The 24,869-nt window shown below is 43.5% G+C and overlaps 2 protein-coding genes across 3 annotated transcripts; one reads left to right on the forward strand and one right to left on the reverse strand.

The window, feature by feature from the left end:
* Window positions 1-1,367: 1,367 nt before the first annotated feature.
* On the forward strand, window positions 1,368-22,539 carry LOC125265329. Of its 2 annotated transcripts, none has more exons than XM_048185468.1 (5): window positions 1,368-1,573; window positions 1,884-2,564; window positions 21,091-21,852; window positions 21,943-22,077; window positions 22,283-22,539. In XM_048185468.1, the coding sequence occupies exons 1-5, from the start codon at window positions 1,564-1,566 to the stop codon at window positions 22,438-22,440; spliced, it is 1,746 nt and encodes a 581-aa protein (XP_048041425.1). In that variant the 5' UTR covers window positions 1,368-1,563; the 3' UTR covers window positions 22,441-22,539. The 2 variants fall into 2 exon arrangements, with proteins under 2 accessions (XP_048041425.1, XP_048041423.1); XM_048185466.1 differs by having other exon boundaries at window positions 1,371-1,573; window positions 22,280-22,539.
* Window positions 22,540-22,629: 90 nt separating this feature from the next.
* LOC125265331 lies at window positions 22,630-24,658 on the reverse strand. Its single transcript, XM_048185470.1, has 6 exons — window positions 24,477-24,658; window positions 24,013-24,363; window positions 23,816-23,890; window positions 23,144-23,269; window positions 22,951-22,982; window positions 22,630-22,778 (listed from the first exon to the last, which is right to left on the reverse strand). Exons 1-6 carry the CDS (start codon window positions 24,508-24,510, stop codon window positions 22,650-22,652), a joined length of 747 nt encoding a protein of 248 aa, XP_048041427.1. The 5' UTR covers window positions 24,511-24,658; the 3' UTR covers window positions 22,630-22,649.
* Between the last annotated feature and the right edge of the window lie 211 nt (window positions 24,659-24,869).

The raw sequence follows: 24,869 nt of genomic DNA on the forward strand, positions 1-24,869 counted from the left end.
GACTAACGCAAGACAAAAATATGGTTACTCGTTTGTAGAAAATATAATTCATTAGTTAGTCTAAATATCATTTATTATTCTCAGCCTCAGACGTCGCGCCCACAGACCGCTGGCTGAACGTTTGATGCATATGGCACATTTTCAAAGTCGTCATCTGGTTGGCTGAATTCTACACGATGTCCGTGAGAAGTGTGTGTCGCATTCTGGAAGAAAAAAGCCGTTGTGTTTACAACTGTGACAATGAGCGTTTACCAGGATCAACTAAATGCTGGATTTTCAAAAGTATGTGAAGTTCACGGCTCCATTGTTGCAGTAAACTTGCACAACGTTCTTGAATTAATAATTTATTAGATGCACACCGATCTGTTATTGTAGGGACATCGACTTTACATTTTCACGCCCCTAAACATGACATGGAACAAAAAGAACTGTGATTGGTTGCATTACATGTCAGTCAAACGTCCTCTTGGGCGGTCCTTAGCCAAAGACCTTCAGGGTGAAGGTCTAGAGGATTTATGTAAACTCTTAGGCTATGTGAACAGTTTTATGGTGGACAGTGATGGTGAACATTATGGGCTCGTCTGCCTGCCTGAATATAGTGTGAATAATTAATATGGTCTGAGTTTGATATCACTGTATTTTCAAACCTGCTAAATATAACTGGCAGGCAGTGGAGGAAAGCCTTGTTTTGCCCTCCAATAAGTGACACACGGTTGGTATACTAGGAACAAGACAATAGTTTAAATGTGGATCACTCTCTGCTCAAGCAGCTGAACCAGCTCTACTGGTTGTGCAAGATGACACAGCCTTCACAAAGGAGAAGATGATGAGGGCTGATAAACGTCTGATGGAAATGATTACTAGCAGTACAATTCTCAATACAAATTATTGTAGACGTTTGAAAGAAATTCAAAGTCAAATTGCTTTGAATAAGTGAAGATGATTTGTAAAGATTTAATCATCCTCTGCTGAAACATTTAATGTTTTTTTGTTTTTTTTTCTCAGTTGATTTCAATTAAGTCTATGCACCTGTTTGAGTTTTGGTTGTTGTGTTTCTGCCTGTCTCTTCTTTTTTTTTTTTCTGTTCTTGTTGTTTCTCTCACTAACCAGTACAAGTGGTTGAAACAATGGATGGATGATCGAATGATCTGATTAATGACAAGTTAAGTTACTCTAAGTTGCAGTGACCTAAAAAAAAGCAATATCCTCTGATATTTCAGGCTATTTCTCTAGAATGTCATTTTCCAGCTAACTTCATGCTGAAAAGACAATCAGTAAGTACACTTATAACTTGGAGGCTTGAGAAAAAAAAATGTGTTTGTATTTGCCTATTACTGGTTTGTCTAGTTCCCGTAAAACATGTTGATGAAAGCAGTGATAGTCCAAACATGCACCAGTTTTAGTTTCTCTCTCACGGTGGTTGGGACTTTTATAAGGAAAAAAGCCATTTTACAATGAAATGCAACCATTTTCATGAATTTTATTTTATAAATTTGCAATAAAGACTCTAAAAAGGACAGAGGAGAATTGATTTCAAGCAAGATATTTTATTTGGCTTTTACAATGGCAGACGGTAAGAGACAGCAAATTAATGTTTCAAGAAAAATCATGGGATGGGGCGATTCTTCTTTCTATTCTTCTTTCTTTCTAGTATTATTATGTTTAGTAGTAGTATTTGTGGAACATATGGTTTTATATGTTTGTGGTCAAACACTTTAAAATAATTTTCATAAAAAATATTTAAAAATATAAATAAAATGTATACTAGGTAATTAGTATATCATAATTATAATATATAATAATCATATATATCATATCATAATCATATATCATATATATCAAAGTCAATACTTTGTCATTCTCTTCCTGCTTTTGTTTTACAGAACTGCGATTAGTGTTATTAGGAGGATATCAGAGTGGTAAGAGTAATGTGGCACACTCCTTTTTAAATGTTAAATGTAAATCTGACCAAACAACCACACAGTGTGTGAAGATGGAAGGAAACATACATGGCAGGAAAATCATTCTTGTGGACACCCCAGGCTGGTGGAAGTTTTTTCAGTTATGTGACACCCCAGAGCGTCTGAAAGCGGAGCTTGTTAGGAGCACAAATATCTGTCCACCTGGACCTCATGTTTTTCTCCTGGTGATAGAGGTTGATTTTGCTTTCTCAGAGAAGCACAGGAAAGTGGCCGAGAGTCATGTGCAGTTCATTGGTGATGACATCTGGAATCAAACCATAATAGTCTTCACAAAACTGGGTGACAAAACTATAGAGCAATATGTAGAAAGTGAAGGGGAAAACTTGAACAAGCTTACTCAAAAATGTGGAAATAGATATGTTGGCTTTGACACTAACCTTGATACAGATGGCTCCCAGGCGAAGGAATTATTTAGGCAGATAGAGAAACTTGTTGCTGAAAACAATGGCTGCTTTTTTCAAGTTGATGCGAGCAGGCTGATGGATTTGGAGATTACAATGAAAAATGTGGAAGAGAAAGCAGCTGCCAGAGAACACCAAGTTTTGGAGAAGAGAAGAAAACTGAAAGAAATCAAAAGTGCAGGTCAGTATCGAATTTTAGTTTGGTCGAGTTATTTTACTCAATATAACCATAAATTGTTAGTATAAAAGTTATTAGTTGTTAACATTTTAATCAGCTCTATGTAACATGTAGACAACTACAGTAGAAATGTGTCATGGTGGCTGTGTAGTTTAATCCAAAGATGAGAAGCTGTCAATTTTGGATAATGAAGAAAGGGGCAAATACCCAATTGCAGGAGAAATAATGGGCTTTTATTACTAAAAAAACTACCCACAGGGGGAAAACACACTTGACATGACTTGACTACATTAGACTTGACTAGGCAGGGAAGCAAAACACGAGGTAACATTCAACGACGATCCAGCACAGGACTGCAAACACAAGGAGAATAAATAGGAAACAAGGCAGGTAATGAGGGAGGACAGATGGGGCAAATGAACCAATAATCAGTTAACAAGATGTGTGGGGTCAAAACAATAGACAATAGGTGTGTTCGACATCAGCTGCGGCTGGATGCAACCGATTGGCGAGAGTAGCCCCATACAGGTGGGAGGAGCTGAAAATGGAGATGTGAAGTCGGGCACTTTCTGCTTGCCGTAGTGACACTTGCGCTGCGTTTGCATACTTTATCACAGCTGTGAAATAAATGCAATATTTGACTAATACACTGATGTTTCAGACATTTTCATTCAATACTTTATGTACTGCTTACAGCGTTTGTTTTTTGACATGAATAAAGTTCAACATAAGCATACATTATTTAAATACCAATGAAGTGGGGTCTACATTTTGAAAACAAAAATGATACAATACTGTATATCATCGTGACTACATGGAAAGAGCTTTAACTGTAATAAAAATACAGATTTTTGAGCATTAGTGGAACTGAAGGTTTCAGAATAAATAAGAAACACATGTGATCGTTGTCATGTGGTGAATCTGGCACAGGCACTCTAGAATTGCTCTTGCGGTACTTTGATGCCATATGTCACAGTCACAGTCACATGGCGTCAGCGCTGTCTCAAGTCGGACAAAATTTCTAACCGGCATGCACTGCTTTAAGTCAGCCGCCAATTGTCTGTGCAGTGCTGCATCAAGTCGAACAAGCCTATGAGAGCACATGCACAAGGAAACACATGACAAGCCATGTGCTCACACCAAACATGACAATAACGCATACACATGGCCCCTTGTTCAGGGCACCAGTCAAGGTCTTTTACCTTGGCGGTATGAGAACACTCTCAACAGGGGCTTTTCATTCATTTAGATTTAACGTAAAGTGGTCAGCTGATTTATTTGAAAGACTGATGATATTGCTAACTTGTAGAGCCTCTTCTGTATTATCAGCACAAGGAAGACACAAGTGTAATAAAATAAATTTTATTAACAAAAAGATAAACAAGAATAACTAACACAACTACTAAATGAATACCATGTTATGATAAAGGAATAAAGTGCATAAGAGACATAGAATACAAGTGATTAAGCTGGGTGTGGCTATGGAAGAGTTACGTTATCTTATGGAAAGATAAACTGTTTCTCTGAAAATAATAAGGTGGAGGACCTTATTATGCACCAAACAAATAAACAAGAGATTATTTGTTATTAACTAACATCAGCTATATTACATCTAATGGGAATTAGGAAGTTATATACTGATAATATACAACAATGCCAAGGTCTCTGGAAAGAGGTTTGGTTAAGTGATATTTACATTCCACTTGGTTGAGTCCGATGACGGTGACGTCATCCACTGGTTGTGTGGGGTGACAATGCAGTGGGGAGAGGAGCCAGAATCTGTTTCAACAGTCTTGAACACAAAGCTCTGTGGGATGCTGATCTCCTGGAGCACCAAAAGGTCCTAAAATCTGGAACACGCAGATGAGGCCCTGGTGTAGGTGCAGAAGGTCCTTAACAATCTGGAACATGCAGATGAAGGTACCTTGGAGTGAAGGTTTGCTCTCCTGAGCTTAACCTTGTTGCAGATGTTGTTACTGTCTCGCTGGATGGAAACTCTGAACGTAGTGTTTGTTGATGTCTCTTTTCTCACAAGCTGGAGACTTAGAACGTGGTCGTCTCTGTTGCTGCCTCACAAGCTGTAGACTCAGATCATGGGATCTGTTTGTTGTCTCTCTGGATGGACCAGGGGCTCAGAACGGTGTTGTATCTGTTAATGTCTATCCCCGTACAGGACAGACTCAGAACAGTATATCTGTTGTGTCTCACCTGATGGGAGATTTAGAACGGTGTATCTGTTGTGTCTCAGCTTTGCAAGCCGGGACTCAGAACAATGTATTAATGTCTATCCCCGTGCAGGACAGACTCAGAACAGTATGGGCCCTATTTTAACGATCTGAACGCAAAGTGTAAAGCGCACGGCGCAGGTGCACTCAGGGTGTGTCCAAATCCACTTTTGTTATTTTAACGACGGAAAAACGGTCCGTGCGCCAGGGCGCATTTTTGAAATGGGTTGTCCCTATTCTCTTAATGAGTAATGGGTGTAACGTTCAATAAACCAATCAGAGTGTCATCTCCCATTCCCTTTAAGAGCGAGATGCGCTCGCGCCATGGCGGATTGCTATTTACATGGCGGAATTTGTTGGCGGAAATTTGTTGGTTTCTACCAACGCGCTCTAACAAAAAAATATTGTGCCATTGACTTTAGACTTTAGACCAGGTTTGAGTTGGTCTATGGCGCAGTCTATTTTCAGCTCCTTAAAATAGCAACGCGCCGGCAATGCGCCTGAACACACCTCTTTTTTAGATCAGCACGCCCATGGGCGCACTAACTGGCGCAAATGCATTTACTAATTTAAGGACGTGGCGCTGAACGGGAAAACGCGAACGGCGCCGGACGCAAACTAGCAAACACACTTGCGCTGCGCCTTGCGTCGCATTGCACCCGGTGTATTATAGGGCCCTATATCTGTTAATGTCTCACTCCTTACAGAGTTAAGACCCAGAACGCTATATCTGTTATGTCTTTCCCCTTTGAAGGGCAGACTCAGAACAAGGAGTGTCTGTTGAAAGGGTACCTTTATCCCTTTCTGATGAGGAGGAGACTGCAATTTGGTGCTTCTCCATTCGAGTGCTGTGATTGGCTGCTGGCATCAGAGGGGACACACAAAGTGTGGCCCACCCTTCTTTCCCCTGTGGAACTCATTTGCTTAAAGCACAAAGTTGGAAGTCTTTACAGTGTCTTTAAAGTTTACCAATGCATTTATCACCTTCCAAACCACCACCAGAATACCTTTGGCAATATTCTAAACAAACAGAGACTAAACATGATGGAAAAAGATTGAACTGTCATGCATTCATTCAACTGTACGTTAACAGCTGAATTTGTGTCAGATGTACTACAAATAGCTGACACTGAGAATACTTATTTCTGTGAATTAAAAGTATGAAATAAATAGTTTGCATCAGTTCTAAGGTTTTCAAACATAGTTTTGAATGGATTCGGATGGATCTTTGTGGTCTCTCTTTGTTTCACCCATTGCTGCTAAGGTCCAGAAGAATTACTATGGCGGTCTGTGGCCAACCTTAGGAAGTAGTCTCTAGATGGGTGAAGGGCAGAAACTGCCTGTGGCCCAATGAGAAGTCCTGTCCTTTCCAGGCTTGGTACAAGAGGTCTTCTTCTTGCCCTCTAAGAGAGGTCTGGATGTTGTCCTTACATCTTTATCTGATGGCGTTGGACAGTTTGTTTGTGGTAGTCCACCAAGATCCAATCAAAATGTAGCAAACCTTTGTCCACTGTTACGGACAGAGAGGGGCCCGGCCATAAACTGGGCCCTGGAATGTGCCGTTCACTACAGAGCTATGTCACAAAACGTCTCGGGTTACGGATGTAACCCTGGTTCCCTGAGTAAGGGAACGAGACGCTGCGTGAAACGCATTGGGAACCTTCTGCGTGATATCGTCATTGAAGCACTCCTGTATCCAACCAATCGTGTAACGAGACGTCAGAGGCGGGTGACGTCACGGACCAGGAAACTATAAAGCATGCCCGGATGCAGAGAACGCTAGCTTCTGTGGAAAATCTGAAGCAAGCACTCGCAAGCATGCAGGGGTACGGCGAGAGACGCAGCGTCTCGTTCCCTTACTCAGGGAACCAGGGTTACATCCGTAACCCGAGACGTTCCCTTTCGTGGGAACTATCGACGCTGCGTGAAACGCATTGGGAACGCAATCCCAACTGTGCCGTACTTCAAATGCTTGCTATGTTAGCTCGACAGTACGGAGGACCCCGGAGTGGAGCCCACATCAAGGTTATAATATTTGATAAATTTGTGCTGGTTTGACCATCCAGCTGCATCACAAACGTCACTCATAGAGACGCCAGACATCAAAGCTTTCGATGCCGCCATACCCCTTGTGGAATGAGCGCGAACGTTAAAGGGAGAGGACTGTCCGACCGCTTTATATGCAAGTGAGATGGCCTCAACCACCCACTTGCTCATCCTCTGCTTGGACGCCGGTCCACCTTTATTAGGAGAACCGTAACAGACAAACAATTGCTCTATTTTACGCCACAGGGCAGCTCTGTGGACATAAGCGTCCAAAGCCCTCACTGGGCAAAGCAGATTTTGTTTTTCCTGATCCGAAGATATAAACGGAGGAGGATGAAAAGCTTGAAGCACAATGGGACCCGGGACATTGGTGGGGACCTTCGGCACATAGCCAGGTCTAGCATGAAGAAATGCTCTCACCATTCCAGGAGCGAACTCCAGATATGAGGGGGCCACTGAAAGGGCCTGAAGATCTCCAATTCTTTTTAGAGAAGTAATAGCAAGTAAAAATATCGTCTTTAAAGTCAGAAACTTTACAGACACCTCCTCCAGTGGTTCAAAGGGAGCCTCAGCTAACCCACGTAGAACCACTGATAAGTCCCAGACCGGGGTCCTTGTGCGCACTGGAGGCCTCAGCCTCAGTGTACCACGGAGGAAGCGTGACACGAGGGGGTCTCGACCGACCGAGGAATCCCCCCCAACATGATAGGCTGATATAGCCGCAACATAAACCTTCAAGGTTGAATAGGATAAGCCCTCCGAGAATTTTTCTTGGAGAAAAGATAGCACAAAGCTAATAGGAGCACGGACAGGGTCCGTTTCATGTTGTCTACACCAGGTAGAGAATAAATTCCACTTATAAGAGTAAAGCTTCCTCGTGGAGGGAGCCCTGGAGCTAAGTATGGTCTCAACAACCTCAGATGAGAGACCAGCCTCTATGAACCTGTCCCCCTCAGAGGCCAGGCCCATAGTTTCCATAGTTCTGGGCGGGGATGTATTATCGCGCCGCCCGCCTGAGATAGAAGATCCCGTCTCAAGGGGAGCTCCATCGGAGCGCCGTCTATCATGGACACCAAGTTCGGGTCGGCCAGTATGGGGCCACCAGTATCAGGCTGACCCCTTCCTGGCGTACTTTCTCCAGGACTCGTGGGAGCAGAGCCTCGGCCACGTCTGTACCATGGCATCCAGACCCAGGGGTGCTGGATGCATGAGGGAGTACCAGAGCGGACACTGGGTTGACTCTCCCGAAGCAAACAGGTCTACTTGTGCCTGACCAAAGTTTTTCCAAATGAGATCCACCACTTCTGGATGGAGTCTCCACTCCCCGGGCCTCGGCCCCTGCCTCGACAGGGCGTCTGCCCCCACATTCTGACTCCCGGGGATATAGGCTGCCTTCAACGAAAGCAGTTTCCCCTGAGACCACAGGAGGATCCGACGGGCCAAGTAATTTAGTTGGCGAGACCGTAGACCCCCCTGATGGTTTATATAAGAGACCACTGACATATTGTCTGTGCGGACCAGCACATGATGGTCTCTCAGGTCTGGGAGAAAGTGTTTTAGTGCTAGAAACACCGCCATCATCTCCAGCCGATTTATATGCCAGGAGAGTTGATGGTCCTCCCAAAGACCCTGAGCTGAGCGACCGCTCATGATCGCTCCCCAGCCCGTGAGGGAAGCGTCTGTCGTAAGCATTGCGCGACGACCAGAGGCTCCCAACGCGGGACCCTGGGACAGGAACCAGGGGTCTTTCCACACGGCTAGAGCATGAAGGCATCGCCGTGTGACTTTGATCATTCGAAAAGGGTTCCCCCTCGGGGAAAACCCCCTGGTCCTGAGCCACCACTGTAGGGGTCTCATATGCAGGAGGCCAAAAGGAATTATGTTGGACGCAGCTGCCATTAGACCCAACAGTTTCTGAAACTGTTTCACAGTGAGATACTGGCCTAACTTCACCCCTTTTACGGCTGACAGAACAGAGCTCACACGGGCAGGAGTCAGACGTGCCCGCATTGTTGTGGATTCCCACATAACACCTAGATAATTGGTGGTCTGAGCCGGTATCAGCACACTCTTCTTGGCATTGAGCCTCAGCCCAAGCCTTTTCATGTGAGACAGAACAACATCTCGATGTTGAACTGCTTGTTGCTCTGAGCGAGCTAGAATCAACCAATCATCGATGTAATTCAGTATGCGAATGCCCTGGAGTCTCAAAGGAGCCAGGGCTGCATCCACGCACTTCGTGAATGTGCGGGGTGATAATGATAGGCCAAACGGAAGAACCTTGTACTGGTAAGCTTCGCCCCCGAAAGCAAACCTGAGGAACTTCCAATGAGAAGGATGGATGGACACATGAAAGTATGCATCTTTCAAGTCTATCGTCACAAACCAGTCCTCGGACCTGATTTGGGGAATGATCTGTTTGAGTGTAAGCATCTTGAATTTCAGTTTTTGTACAGACCGATTTAACACCCGTAAATCTATGATAGGACGAAGTCCCCCATCCTTCTTTGGAACTATGAAGTAGTGGCTGTAAAAGCCTGACAGCTTGCTGGGAGGAGGAACCCTTTCTATAGCTCCTTTTTGCAAAAGTGTCATAACTTCCTGTTCCATAACCAGAGACTGCTCGGGGGTCACCACTGTGGGAAGGACCCCATTGAACCTGGGCGGGCGAGACCCGAACTGAATTCTGTACCTCTTTTCTATCATGAGCAGCACCCAATTTGATATATTCGGTAGAGTTTTCCATTCTTCCAGAAAATCTACTAAGGGAACCAGTCTCTCGAGACTGGCCTCTGGTGTTTTTTGAGCACTTGGCTCGGCGCTCTGAAACGGCGTGCCGGCAGAAGTCAGCCGAATCAAGTGCAGGCCAACCCTCCTCAGAGGATTGGTGGGGACCCGACGCACACTGGATGGTGAAGATAGCGTGGTCCCCGGAGGGCGCTGGATGGAAGCGGGGGCCAGGTGTTTCAACACCACGCTTCCTCCAGACGGGGGCCGCCCTCCTGGGTCCTGATCCACAGATATCAGGACCGCTTTTTAGAAGCCTTCCGCGCCACAATAACAGCCCGCAGGTCTGTCTTGGGCTGAGAAGGCTTCTGTGCAGCCCGCCCCTGTCCCCAGAATCTACGTGGGGGAGCACGGGCGGCCACACTAATTTTTTGCTGCGCTCTGTGGTGCGCTGAGGAGCTCGTTGCGGGCCGAGACTGCTCCCGCTCAACAGTCTCGGCGGGGATTTTTAGACCGGCGGGGGAGGAACCTCTGAAACGCCGCAGATTGTTTCTTGGTCTCCTGGAACCTCTCGACGACAGTTGTGACTGCGTCACCGAAGAGGCCCGCAGGAGACAGCGGCGCGTCCATAAGGGCAGACTTATCTCTGTCCCTTATGTCAGAGAGGTTCAGCCACAAGTGCCTCTCCGTGGCCACCAGGGCTGCCATAGAACGGCCCACTTCTTTAGCCGTCTCCTTGGTGGCACGGAGAGCCAGGTCTGTCGCCATGCGCAGTTCCTGGATGCACTCAAATGTGGCCTCCCCGCTGGTATCAATTTCCCCCAGCACTTCAGCTTGATAAGCTTGCAGCAGCGCCATAGTATGAAGACACGCTGCTGCCTGCCCTGCTGCCGCATAAGCTTTGCCCACCAAGTTAGATGTAGTCTTAAGGGGCTTGGTGGGCAACGTCGGTGCTTTTATGGACGACGCCGACTCGGGTGAGAGATAGCCCGCGAGCGTCTCTTCAACCCGGGGCATCGCCGCATAGCCACACTGTTTCAGCCCCACGATGTTGCTATAGACCGAGGTCTGGGGGCTGAACACTCTGTGTTGGACCGGTCTATTCCAAGATCTAGACACCTCAGTGTGTAGATCTGGAAAGAACGGCAAGCACCGACGTGGAGGTAATGACCGCGCGGGGAGAAAGCGCTCATCGAGTTTGCTTTTGGGTTTTACATCTCCCCGCTCTGCTTCTGGCCAGCTAATATTTAATTTGGCAACAACTCTGGCCACTACCTCCATGAGCTCCTCATCTGCAGAGGAAGAGGATGGCGGTTCCTCATCCGCTGCTTCGACACTCATCACATCAACATCCTCAGATGAAGACAGATGAAGTGCCGATGTCTCTCCCCGAGGGGAAGAAACCGCTGGGCGTGCTTCCACCACGGCAGGAGAGACAGTGGGTCTGGCAGCTAAAGGGAGAGATAGGGCGGGGCCCGTCTCAACCCCCGCTGCCAGATCCATTTGTGAACCCCACGAATGGAGCCTTCACTCTGCCTCGGCAGCAGCGGGACCCGATCCGCGGGGAACACCAACCGAGGCACCCTCCGCTTTATCAAAGAGTGCCCGGCGAGATCGCAGCACTCTGAGGGTGAGCCTTTCGCAATGCATGCAGACAGCTCCCTCGAGAGCTGCCTGCGCGTGCTCAACCCCCAGGCAAATAACACACATATTGTGTGTATCCCCGTCAGGGATAAAGCGAGTACAGGGATGGACACACTTCCTGAATCGCTTGCTGCTTTCATCCGCCATTTCTTTTATATTTGTGTCTTATGAGTGTGTATGTATGTATGTTTATACTGAAGCTCTTGTCCTCAGACAAAGAGAGAGATAGTGACAAACAATAAGACGCACAACAGCGATCTTAGACACACACACACTTGTTGCTGCAACTCTTGTCCTCAGACGAAGAGTGAGACCAAAAATATATATATGGACAGACAACAATAAATAAGACACACGGGATAACATAGAGTGCTTGCTGAAGATAACAGAAGCTAGCGTTCTCTGCATCCGGGCATGCTTTATAGTTTCCTGGTCCGTGACGTCACCCGCCTCTGACGTCTCGTTACACGATTGGTTGGATACAGGAGTGCTTCAATGACGATATCACGCAGAAGGTTCCCAATGCGTTTCACGCAGCGTCGATAGTTCCCACGAAAGGGAACCAAGAAATAATCTAGACAGAAGATTATTAATAAACACTAAGAATTACAAAAAACTACACATTAACGGCAGTGAACAATGAACGACAGGTAATCAACAGAACAGGGAACAGGTGTGAAACCCATTACAAATCATGGTAACAAATGAGAACTCGGGCAAAGATAGTGACAGTAAACGGAACAAAATAATGAAACTACACAAAACATGACTTTGACATCTAACCCCCTAAGGCACATCCTTGCACCTCAAAGTCCAACTGAAGAGGGAAGGGGTTCTGGAGAAGGATGTGGAGTCAGAGAGAGATGATTGTAACGAGGTTAGTAGATGTGGGAAGAAGGAGGCGGGAACCGGCGAACATTCAACGTAACTTTAATTCAAAATAAACAAAGAACAAAATGAAAGTAATGCCGGCAGACCCTCGCGGACGTCTGCCGGCCACACAAACATAATAAAACATAACATAAAGTCCAGGCCTGGTCCTCTCTCGTCCTTCACGGACGTCGCTCCTCCTTTTATGCCTCCGGAGCTCCTCCGTGAGAGACTCGAGGCCAGCGCGCCTCGCAGGTGATGCTCATTATCACTCGCGCCACCGGCCTCGCGCCGTTCCCTCACGGCTCTCGCCCGCCCTGCTCGTCACATACCCCCATCGCCCCTCGCAGGCCGGGGGGTACTCCCGAGACTGCGCTCTACTCCCCCCCCGGGGCCTGTCTCGGCGGCCGCAGCACCTGGGGGTAAGGACAGACGAGACGAGAGAAAGGAGACGGAAGCAAGGGGAGCGACAGGACGAGAGAGGGGAGAGAGGAAAAAAGAGAAAAAAAAATTCTTGGTCCGGTTCCCCGACACACTGCCGCTCGGTCCTCAGCCAGCCGGGAGGCTCTTCCTCGCGGTGCCATGCGGTGGCACTGGACGCTCGGTGGACGGCCCGATCCTCGACCGCCTCCTGGCGGCCGGCGATGGCTCCTCCGGACTGAGGGCAGCCGGCAGTGAGTCCCCCGTTCCCTGCTCCTCCCCTTTATGGCGGACGGCAGCAGGCTCCGGCCCACGGCGAACGGCGGCGACTCCTCCGCTCCCTCTTGGACGGCAGCCACCCCACCTCGTCCCAGGGGCACGGCCTCGAGCTCTCCGTCCCACCTGTCACTAGGCTCCAGCACCACCGCCTCGGGCAGCCTCTCGCGGTCTTCACACTCCCGCGCTGCCCGAACTCCGCAGCACCGCGATCCCCCTCAGCAGCGAGGGCTCTCCGACAGCATGTCCCTCCTTCCTCCCGGGTTTCGGCACCAATGTAACGAGGTTAGTAGATGTGGGAAGAAGGAGGCGGGAACCGGCGAACATTCAACGTAACTTTAATTCAAAATAAACAAAGAACAAAACGAAAGTAATGCCGGCAGACCCTCGCGGATGTCTGCCGGCCACACAAACATAGTAAAACATAACATAAAGTCCAGGCCTGGTCCTCTCTCGTCCTTCACGGACGTCGCTCCTCCTTTTATGCCTCCGGAGCTCCTCCGTGAGAGACTCGAGGCCGGCGCGCCTCGCAGGTGATGCTCATTATCACTCGCGCCACCGGCCTCGCGCCGTTCCCTCACGGCTCTCGCCCGCCCTGCTCGTCACAATGATATATTTTCTGCATATTCTCTTGTAGCCCCAGGCTTTCCAGATGACACATCAATGTGTTTGTATGACTGATCAGCACATCTTGTGAATGGGCTAAAATCAACCAATCATCCAGGTAGTATAAGATACGCATATCGCTCTCTCTGAGAGGGGATAACGCTGCATCCACACACTTTGAGAAAGTGTGGGGGGCCAACGCCAGGCCAAACGGAAGAACAGCGTAATGATATGCTTTTCCTTCGAACGCAAATCTTCGCATCACTATCTGAATATGGAAGTGAGCGTCCTTTAAATCCACCGATGCGATCCAGTCCCCAGGGCGAACCTGGGCCAGGATCTGCTTCAACATTGTCATCTAGAATGCACACTTCTGAAGGGCTCGGTTTATAGGTCTCAGATCAAGAACAGGACGGAGGCCCCCGTCTGTCTTGGGCACAACAAAATAGTGGCTGTAAAACCCGCTTTCCAGCTCACTCGGAGGGACGTGTTTTATCGCTCCATTCGCAAGCAGACTGTGAACTTCCTGTCTTAGAATACAGGTGTTTTGGGGTAACGTTACAGATGGGACCACGCCGTTGAAACGGGGTGGTCTGCGTCTGAACTGAAGAGAATAATGAAGAGAGATATGCCCGGAATGGCTCTCTATGCATCCAGAAAAAGAGACAGCGGCTGTATTCTATCCTCCTGGCTCTCAGAATACGCACCGGCAGGTCTGCGCAGTGCGTGCAGAGTCCAGGAAGGCTGCCTCAGCATGGGCCAGGCCCAGGCAGGACACACAGTGAGGATAAAACTGCTGAAGAATATGGGTGAGTCGACTGTGTCTATATATATATATATAGACACTTTATATATATATAGAGCTTTCAAAAGTAAAATTATTTTTATCTAAAGGTGATTTTCAAACATTGATCCATGCTGTTGTTATATCACGTCTGGACTACTGTAATTCTCTTTATTATGGGGTCTCCCAATCATCACTTTCTCGATTACAGTTGGTTCAAAATTCAGCAGCTAGACTTCTCACTAAGACGCGCAAGCATGAGTCTTTTACTCCCATCTTATCAGCCTTACACTGGCTTCCTATCAAATTTAGAGTCGATTTTAAAATTTTACTTTATGTTTATAAAGCTCTTAACAATCTGGCCCCTGAGTACTTGACCAGTTTACTTTCTCACCACTCCCCGTCAAGAACCTTAAGATCATGTGACCAGTGCTTACTTGTTGTACCACGAACTCGACTTAAAAAACGAGGTGATTGGGCCTTTGCAGTTGTGGGACCCAAATTATGGAATAGCCTACCTTTATATATCAGGCTAGCCCCTTCTGTTGCCACATTCAAGTCATCCCTGAAAACATTTCTCTTTTCCTTAGCCTTTCCTTAGCTTTCTATGAATTTTTTTTTTTTTTTTTTTATGTTATTTTTATGTTTGTGACATGTACAGCACTTTGGTCAGCATCAGCTGTTTTTAAATGTGCTTTATAAATAAAGATTGATTGATATATATATATATATATATATATATATATATATATATATACATACATATATATATATATATATATATATATATATGCTTTCACTCATGCTGATTGGGTAGATATGTTGATTACTGATTGCTAACAGCTGGCTGAAATTACGTGATGATTAGTCAGATTATTTGAACGTTGCTCCTCCCAAATTTTGTTAATAAAACATAATTTCAGGAGTTCACACTTACAAATAATCAGATAGTAAATAGTATGCGTAGTAGTATGCATATTTGGCATGCTGTCCGAGGAGAGGGCTCCGAGCTCGGTATTTTGGCCTGAACCCAAAGTAATCCCCCAAAAATTGAAAACCAGTGCAGGACAGCAGCCGGAAACATTACTGATGACCCCCAAAAATTGCATTGCATAGGCTGAATGTGCAGTTTGAAGGGTTAGGTTGAAGGGCCAGGAGAGTTCTCGTCATATGGATGAAGACATTACTGTTGTGGCAGTGAAGGTGAGTTTAGACAGGCCTGAGCTCCTGCGGGAGCGGAGGTGACATCACTGCTGCGGCAGTGGAGAAATTGGCCAGAAAACTGAGCTCCTGCAGGAGCTGAGGCGACATCACTGCTGTGGCAGTGAAGGTGAGTTTAGACGGGGCTGAGCTCCTGCGGGAGCCGAGGCGACATCACTGCTGCGGCAGTGGAGAGAATAGCCAGAACAACTGAGCTCCTGCGGGAGCCAAGACGACATCACTGCTGCAGCAGTGGAAAAATTGGCCAGAAAACTGAGCTCCTGCAGGAGCCAAGGCGACATCACTGCTGCTGCAGTGGAGAGAATAGCCAGAGGAACTGAGCTCCTGCAGGAGCCAAGGCAACATCTGGCTAATATCTTCACTGCTGTAGCAGTGAAGAACTGAGCTCCTGCGGGAGTGGAGGCAACATCACTGCTGCGGCAGTGGAGAGAATAGCCAGAGGAACTGAGCTCCTGTGGGAGCCGAGGCGACATCACTGCTGTGGCAGTGGACAAATTGGCCAGAAAACTGAGCTCCTGCGGGAGCCGAGACGATATCACTGCTGTGGCAGTGAAGGTGAGTTTAGACAGGGCTGAGCTCCTGTGGGAGCCGAGGCGACATCACTGCTGCTGCAGTGGAGAGAATAGCCAGAGGAACTGAGCTCCTGCGGGAGCCGAGGCGACATCACTGCTGCTGCAGTGGAGAAATAGCCAGAGGAACTGAGCTCCTGCGGGAGCCGAGGCGACATTACTGCTGCGGCAGTGGAGAGAATAGCCAGAGGAACTGAGCTCCTGCGGGAGCCGAGGCGACATCACTGCTGTGGCAGTGGACAAATTGGCCAGAAAACTGAGCTCCTGCAGGAGCCGAGGCAACATTACTGCTGCGGCAGTGGAGAGAATAGCCAGAGGAACTGAGCTCCTGTGGGAGCCGAGGCGACATCACTGCTGTGGCAGTGGACAAATTGGCCAGAAAACTGAGCTCCTGCGGGAGCCGAGACGACATCACTGCTGTGGCAGTGGAGATATTAGCCAGAAGAACTGAGCTCCTGCGGGAGCCGAGGCGACATCACTGCTGCGGCAGTGGAAAAATTTGCCAGAAAACTGAGCTCCTGCGGGAGCCGAGGCGACATTGCTGCAGCAGTGGAGAAATTAGCCAGAAGAACCGAGCTCCTACGGGAGCCGAGGCGACATCACTGCTGCGGCAGTGGAGAGATTAGCCAAAATAACTGAGCTCCTGCGGGAGCAGAGGGAACATCACTGGTGCTGCAGTGGAGATATTAGCAATAATAACCGAGCTCCTGCGGGAGCCGAGGCACATCATTGCTGCGGCAATGATAGAAAATTTCCATTGTATTGGAATGGTGGTATTAATGGATTTGGATATGGTGGCTTGCAGGTATGTGTGAGAAAATGAGCTGGAGTTGAAACTAGCTGACAGGTGTTCGTTGGGCTTCTTTAATATGGAAGCGATTAGATTGGATGTAGTTCTTAAAAGCTTCTGATGACCATCGACCAAAATGTTTGAATCTGATGCTGGGAGAGGCCTTTTTGGGTGGCTGTAGTTGGAGCCTGGGAAGGAACAGGGTAGTTAGAAAAAGAGGGAAGCTGGGGAAAATAGGACGTCTAGGCCTGCGGCGATAGCGGAGGCAGCCTCACGCTAAGGTCCGTAGTTGAACTGTAGACCAAAGACAAAAGAGAGGTAGGGTGAGAGATGGCGGGATGAAATGGCTGAGATGGCTGAGCTTGCTCCGCTAGTAGAGGCATCCTCACGTTAGGAGGGAAGGCATTCACCAAGAGGGGCGGGCATTGTTGGATGGGGTGCGGCGCCGGTGAAAGCCGCGGTGTGTGGCTAGGCGGAGGGAGGAGGAAAGTGGATAATCTGAGGCACGACCCAGGCTTGCTGCTGCTGTGGCCTGACACTTGTTTCTAGCGCATGAATTGAAGATACAAGAGTGAGGAGATGTAAGATGAAAGAGTGGCCTTGTGGAATTACTCGCATCATGAAGTTTAAGTAGCTGAGCGAAGATAGTAATTCCTGTTTAGAACAGCTTGGACTGTTTAGGAAGGTAGAAGCGAATCTTATTGATTCCTTATGCCGTGAGGCCTGGAAATTAACTGTATTCGAGTTGAAGCCCAGAAATTCTTTGGGCGTGGCTGGACCCATTATTTTATCCGGGGAGATTGGAAAAGTGAGCTCAGGGCCGAAACTGTGCAGGGCCGAGAGATAGATTATTAAACTATGTACATATTCTTATTTTCTCGGAAGCAGCCTGAAATCCTTTAACACTCTGAGGTCTAAAAACGCGCCGGCGCGTTTTGCAGGTTTTTTTTCACATTGCAGCAAAACAGACTTAAAATACTCTGTCATTTTTTGTCATAGAGACATAAGTAATACATCAATTGAAACTATAGAATATCTCCTTTTATTTGTATACACTCAGAGTAAAAACAAAATGTTGTGCTTTTTGTAAAATAAAGAAAACTAACATGATGCGTGATCTCTCATCTCCCTCTGAACGAAGTCCAATCTGATAGTTCTCAGAAAATGAAGTGTAACTTAGTGAATACTAATCACAAAAAATTCATACTTATGTCTAACAAAACGTTGAAATGTCAGGTTTTAAATCGTGCAAGTCAAATCGAAAACAAACATTCTGTGTTTATGTAATCTGTATGAAAAGAGAGCCATGTCAGAGTCCGTGATTCAGCTCATTACCCACTAATGCGGCCACACCCACGGAGCCAGCGCTATTCACAGGCAAATTCAGAGACAACACATGCATTCATCATCTCAATCGTGTATTTATTGCCTTGAAAATTGTTTATCTGGATGAAAAAGCCATGGTTAGCGATCTCTGGAAGACATTCAGTAAATTCCTGTTTGTTTTCTTCTATTGATAAGTTTTAAGTGAGTTTTTGTTTCTTTAGCGCCCTCCGGCTGTAGTATGAATTGGTAAACACCATTCATGGAATATCGTCTTCTTCTTAGGTGAATTTGTGGACTAAAATGCACAGAGCGCCCTCCGGCTGCAGTATGAATTGCACACACCAGCGCTCATAGAGATAACAATGAATATTAAATAAAAAATAACTCCTCTGTATAGAAAATTGACATAAACATATGAGAATCCTATATTTCTCCAAATGTGCATGCTTTTAAACTAAAAGCCTATATTCAGACTCTTTGCATCACAGAAATACATTATATTTTAAAGTATAATATAAAACCATTATTTTATATTGTAATAAAATTTTTCTGTATGTTTCATATACCATGATGAGCTTGAGACATCACAGAAGTTTTTTTTCACAGCCTACCTGACTGAAATGCCTCATTAATATGCAAGTCTTTTCAGGTCATTACTATTCAATTCTTTTGTCTTCACAGGTGAGAATGAGCCATTATTCATGGAGATTCACGCCTCCTCGCATACCGTGTTTCTTGGCAAAAAGTGTCTTACAAAAACTAAATCAGTATATTGTTATAAATGAAAGAGTAGTCAGCATAATTTTTACATAATTTTGAAGCAAAAACTCTAGTCTACAACCTTCAATACCCAAAAGTCTTGTGAACACAGATTTAATATACTTTTATTGGCCTTATATCAGTGACTTAAGTTTTTTGTTTTTTCAGTAACCACGCATAAACGTTATTCCTTCAAAAACACAAACATGTACACACATGTTCCTCACATATTATGGTAGCCTAGTTTGTGCTGAATACAGTGTAATGACACTTGTGTCATTAATATGTTTATGAACAACTGAAAAAAGCACAAATGTCAGGGCATGTCAAAACTTCTCCAGGCCCCAAATCAGCCTCAGACTCCAGAGGGTTAAACCTGCATATATTCACCTCTGACACAATGGTTTGATACTATAAATGACACTACTGTTTGTACTGTCATTGTTTGATATTGAATGATCATCAAACAGCAAAGTACAATATGATTTAGATGATCCTTTGTTCTTTTAACTGTTGCTGGTTTGAGTCACAAGCATCTTAATTTAGTAAAGATCAAAAGAGACTCATTTGTAAAAGACAGAGCTTTGCATAATAAAAATGTGCACCTTGAATTTATTCAATTGTGTTCAACATTTCCAAACTGCAACGTAATAGGTTATTCGTTGGTTATCTGTCTATCGTTTGTTAAGTTACTTACAGATTCTGCTCGTTATAAAACAGATACAGATGAAAAGGGAACGGTAAGATTTATTTAAATGCATCAAAATAACGATTTGAAAAGAATTTGTCCTACCAGTCTCTGCGTCTCCAATAGTGAAGTTGTGGTTATACTTCAAAACAGAAATACATATTATGACTTTAAAGGTCCCGTTTTTCGTGTTTTTTTGAAGCTTTGATTGTGTTTATAGTGTGCAATATAACATGTGTTCATGTTTCGCGTGTAAAAAAAACACAGTATTTTTCACATAATTTACTTATCTGTATACCGCTGTTTCCACTGTCATAAAAACGGGCTGATGACTTCCTTGTTCTATGAAGTCCCTCCTTCAGAAATACGTAACGAGTTCTGATTGTGCCAGCGGTTCCTGTGTTGTGATTCGACAGCAGCTTAGCAAACCTTGCCCGGAAAGGTCACGCCTCTTACCATAACGTGGAGATGCACGCGCTCAGTGTTATTGTAAACATGTCTTTAATTTTACCCTATCAATTTGAGCCGGAATCAGACCTGGTGATTGGACTGCGGGATGAAAATAACAGCGTTTCGATGACATGGCGACAAACACACTCTACAAACGCAACTCTTGTGTATTCCTGTGGGCGGAGGTTAGTCAAAAAACTGTTTTAGTGATGTCATTAAAGAAGGAAGTAGAGGGATGTAGTCCAAACTGGCCGTTCGATGTAGGCGACTTCTGTTAAATAAAATATCTCGCTTGGCATTGAACTTTGAGCTTTAAAATTTTACAGATTTTATTTATACTCTAACAACAACATTACACACTAACTAAAGTTTGAAACATGGGATCACAAAGAACGGGACCTTTAAGTTTCTAAGCGATTTTGTTGATAAATCACAGGACAGCGATTACAATAAGTTCAGAGTTTCGCCACTAGGTGACAACAAATTACTGTTAAAAATGTGTCTATTACTGAATCATTCTTTCAGAAACAAATGAAGTCTTTATGAATCCAACTTACAAAAATATTCTGTTTCACCTGTCTGGATCTTACATGTGTGTTCAAGCATCTTATCTAATTTGTGGTAACACTTTACAATAAGGTTAATTTATGAACTAACCATGAGCAATACATTTGTTAATGTATTTGTTAATCTTTGTTAATGTTAATAAAAATACAGCCATTCATAATGTGTTCATGTTACTTCACAGTGCATTAACATTATGTTAACAAATACAACTCTTGATTTAAATAATGTATTAGTAAATGTTGAAATTATTAATATTAACAAAAATTAATAAATGCTGTAGAAATGCAGTTCATTATTAGTTCATGTTAAAGTAGTTAACTTATGTTAACTAATGACCGTGAAAATATACTAAAATTTCTAATTGAGACAAGTGAAGTTACTGAATATATTATCAGTTTATGTTATAAAATAAAATTATATCTTAATATTTTATTTATAATAAATGTATAAATACAACTAAAATATTTAATTACAATATTATAAAATAATATTTTGTTTATAATTATAAATATTTATTAATTTTATATATTTTTTATATGTTACAAAAAAAAAAATCAACAGATGCAGGGCATGATGCTACACCTCTGAATATTGTGCTGCTAGGCTGGGTCCTGTCAGGCAAGACATTAGCTGGCAGTGTCATCTTGGGCACTGACATTTCATTTGACAAGACTTCGAAGTGTGTCCGAACATGTGGAGAAGTGAATGGACGACAGATCACCGTGGTGGACACACCAAGCTGGTGGAAATTCCTTCCGCAACAACTGAACGCAGATTCAGTGAAAACTGAGATCTTGAAGGCAATGGATTATTCCCCCCATGCCTTCCTCTTGGTTATTCCGGCAGACACAACGTTTTTAGAAGAGCACTTGGAAGTCATGTTAGAAAACATGAGACCACTTGGAGAAAAGGTCTGGAGGCAAACCTTGGTGCTCTTCACATTTGGAGGATCATTGGGGAACAAACCAATTGAGTACCACATTGAAAGTGAAGGGGATGCCCTTGTGAGACTCGTTGAGATGTGTGGGAACAGATATCATGTGTTTGAGAGCATGAGAAAGGATCGCACCCAAGTAAATCAGTTACTGGAGAAGATTGAGGAAATGATAATGGAAAATGCTCTGCTGAAAAGCAATGATGAACATCAGGAAAAGAAAAAGAAGTCTCAAGAAGGAGAAGTCCTATCGGAGTGGCTTCCAGTTAAGGATGTAAAAAAATTACTTAATGAAGAATGGGACAGGAGTGACACTATAGAGATGTTGAAAACAGTGACCCCACAAAGAGTTGTCAGAAGAGGAAGGAGCATGCAGTTATCTCTTGATTGTATGTTTAATTTTTTTGTAAAATTTATGTAATTTTTTTTTTGCAATAACTTTATTTTGGTCTGTGGCCTCATTATGCTTTTGCTTACAGTAAGTGGAGAAGTAAACACAGAATTATTTATCAACAAACACCAGCTAAAAGATGCAATTGAGAGGGAATGGATTCGTAAGGAAGCAAGAAACAGCTCTCGAATCCAGTTTCAACAAAAATGCCTGGATGCCAATGGTAGGTTACAGGAAAATATGATTCACTAATTTTTCAAAAAATTCAAAAGGTTTAATTTCATAGGCATAAGTGGCTGATAGCTAAAGTACTGTGCTGCCAACAAACAAATTGCAAATTCAACTTTCAAGTCACATACTTATGTTTCTTTTGAAAAACTGTCAAGATTGTCAGAAAACCAAAACTTTGTTTTATTTCCTTATAGCAGACATGTCCTCATGTGACGATGACGAGGACATACAGATGTCTTTGGCTAAAGTGCACGACTGGTATCAAAGGCATTATTCATCAGACTATGCAAGTGTTTCCAGCTATGAGGAACATGACAAGACTCAACAGGATAGAGATTCATCTTTAAGCTTCTAAGACATTTTGATGCATGTCATTTTCATACAAACAGATTCTTGTTTTTATTATCTTTCATTTCTTTGATCAATAACAGTGTTTTTTTTTTTTTTGTGAATAGAAGATAAACTCTGTATATATATTTACAGTAATTGATGCTTTTGAAATATCAATCTCAATACAATAATAAATGTTTACAGAAAGGCAAATAATTTTGTGGAGATATTCTGTTAAATCATATGATCTGTCGGCTTGTAGTTCACTTGACTGTATTCAGCCACATGTCTGTTGTTTGATCTTCTGGCTGGAGGGGCAGAGGCAAAACTCACAGCTGCATAATTCACATCTGAATCTCTAATCTGTGTTAAAAAAAATAATAATAAATAAATAAATAAATAAAAATGAACAGCTTTTTTTTTTTTTTTTGCTTGAGAACCAAATCAACATGTGTAATATTTAAAGTATTAGTAGTATATATTATAGTACAGAAGACAATTGATTTTGTATTTTTTTTTAAAGAAAGAAATTTACCTCACATGATGGAGATGTTAGATTTGTAGATCCTTCAAAATGTACAGACATTTATAGTTAAACTTTGCCATACACATTTGTGATTGAATACTTAAAGAGTTTGCACAACATATTTGTATATTACACTGTATAATACTTTTTCTGGATCAGTTAAACTCTGCTTAACTAATGGAAAGAGTGGGTGTAATTTTACCTCTATGCCTTTTCCCCCAGCGTTTGCAGTGATCAACAAGGAGTGTGATAATTACTATCACAAAAACAACATTGGAGGATATCAAGCAAAGTAACACAGGATCCCATGCTTTTTGATTATTGTTGTCTGAAATAGAGAAAAAGAACCAAAAAATGATTTAATAAAGCACAACATTCTGCTCATAGTAAAGTAATTTATTAAATACTGTGAATATACATTACTTAGAGATACTTTTCCATGACTTAAAACTGTATACAGTGGCCCAAAAATTGCTTTAGATAAAAAATGGAATTAATTTTACCAAGTGGGATTAATTTTAAAGAAAGATACTGCAAGCACACTTTTCAAGCAAAACATTTCACAAAAACATTTACATTATGAATGATAAAACAGATGCCTAACTTTGAACTTGAGGAGAACTGACTTCATACATTTACTAAAAACCAACTTGTGATCCGTTGGTGAAAAGTAACTGGAAAATAACCCAAAGAAGTGCAGTTAGTTCTTGTTTGCAGAAATCACTTGGTTTGATATTTTGTTGTCTAATGCAATGAAATTCATCCAATTTTAAGTGTGACTTAAGGATACAAAATACTTCTTGGGGCCACTGTTGTGAGTAACCAAGTAAGCAGGTAGTTAACTATAGGTCATAGTAATTAAATTAAGAATTACCATTATTTTTAAAAGTGGTTCCATTCACAACTGGTCTCTCCCCACATGCCATGTTGAAGTCTTTAGATTCACTTCCTTTGAAACAGCAAATAAATATGTTGAGACTCTTTTGGTTTTAAACAAGAATTGTTAAAATAGTTTACTCCGACACAAAATCTATAAAACAACAGCATTATACAGGACAGGATATATTTTACCTTTTAGCATCAGATATGCTCCAGAGATAAATTTTATTTGATTCAAGAACACCGTCCCGCAATAGTACATTCCGATGTCCTCTTTGGTCATAGCTGTGATGTTCAGGTGAAAAGATCCTTCACTTGCTGAAATACTGAATCTCCCATTTTTAAATTTATCCTCAAATTCAATATTTTTCAAATAACTGTACGATATTGCGATAGGCCGAGGGATCTGCCCAATGCTCTGTTTATACCAAACCATTGTGTTGCCAAAACTTTTTATCGAGAAGCATTTGATTGTAACATCATCTCCCAGCTGGAATATTTGTAACAAGACATTTTCACCATTGTGATTAGGTCGGACTCCAGCTAAAACAGAACAGTGAGATTTCATTTAAACACTAAATATATGCATATATGGAACTGACCAATAAATACATATATATTTAAAAATATTGGAAAGAAGAAAAAAAGCTACTTACGAGCCCAAAAGATCAAAATGGCCCAAATGATCATGTTTGAAGCAATGGATGAGTGAAAATGCTTTTTAGAAGACTTGCATGTGATGTGATTGGTCACTTTCAAACCAAGACTTGAATAAGATTGGTTGAAATCAACCTGGTGTCTCTCACCCCACACCCAAATTGAAGCAAAAGTGTTTCTAAATATATGAGGTGATGATCGATGCCTTTGTCACTATATTCTCTGCATAGTCTCTACAAGACAGTCATGGTATGACAAATAATATGGTTTTGTTGAGCTAAATTGATCTACTCATGGCTGCAGTCAAATGTAAAGGGAGACAGATCAGTTTGTAAAGGTGTCACTATCATATCTTAGACTTGCCAGCCCAGAGTCTAAATTTACATTGAAAT

Source organism: Megalobrama amblycephala, linkage group LG3, assembly GCF_018812025.1.
Source record: "Megalobrama amblycephala isolate DHTTF-2021 linkage group LG3, ASM1881202v1, whole genome shotgun sequence".
NCBI lineage: Eukaryota > Metazoa > Chordata > Actinopteri > Cypriniformes > Xenocyprididae > Megalobrama > Megalobrama amblycephala.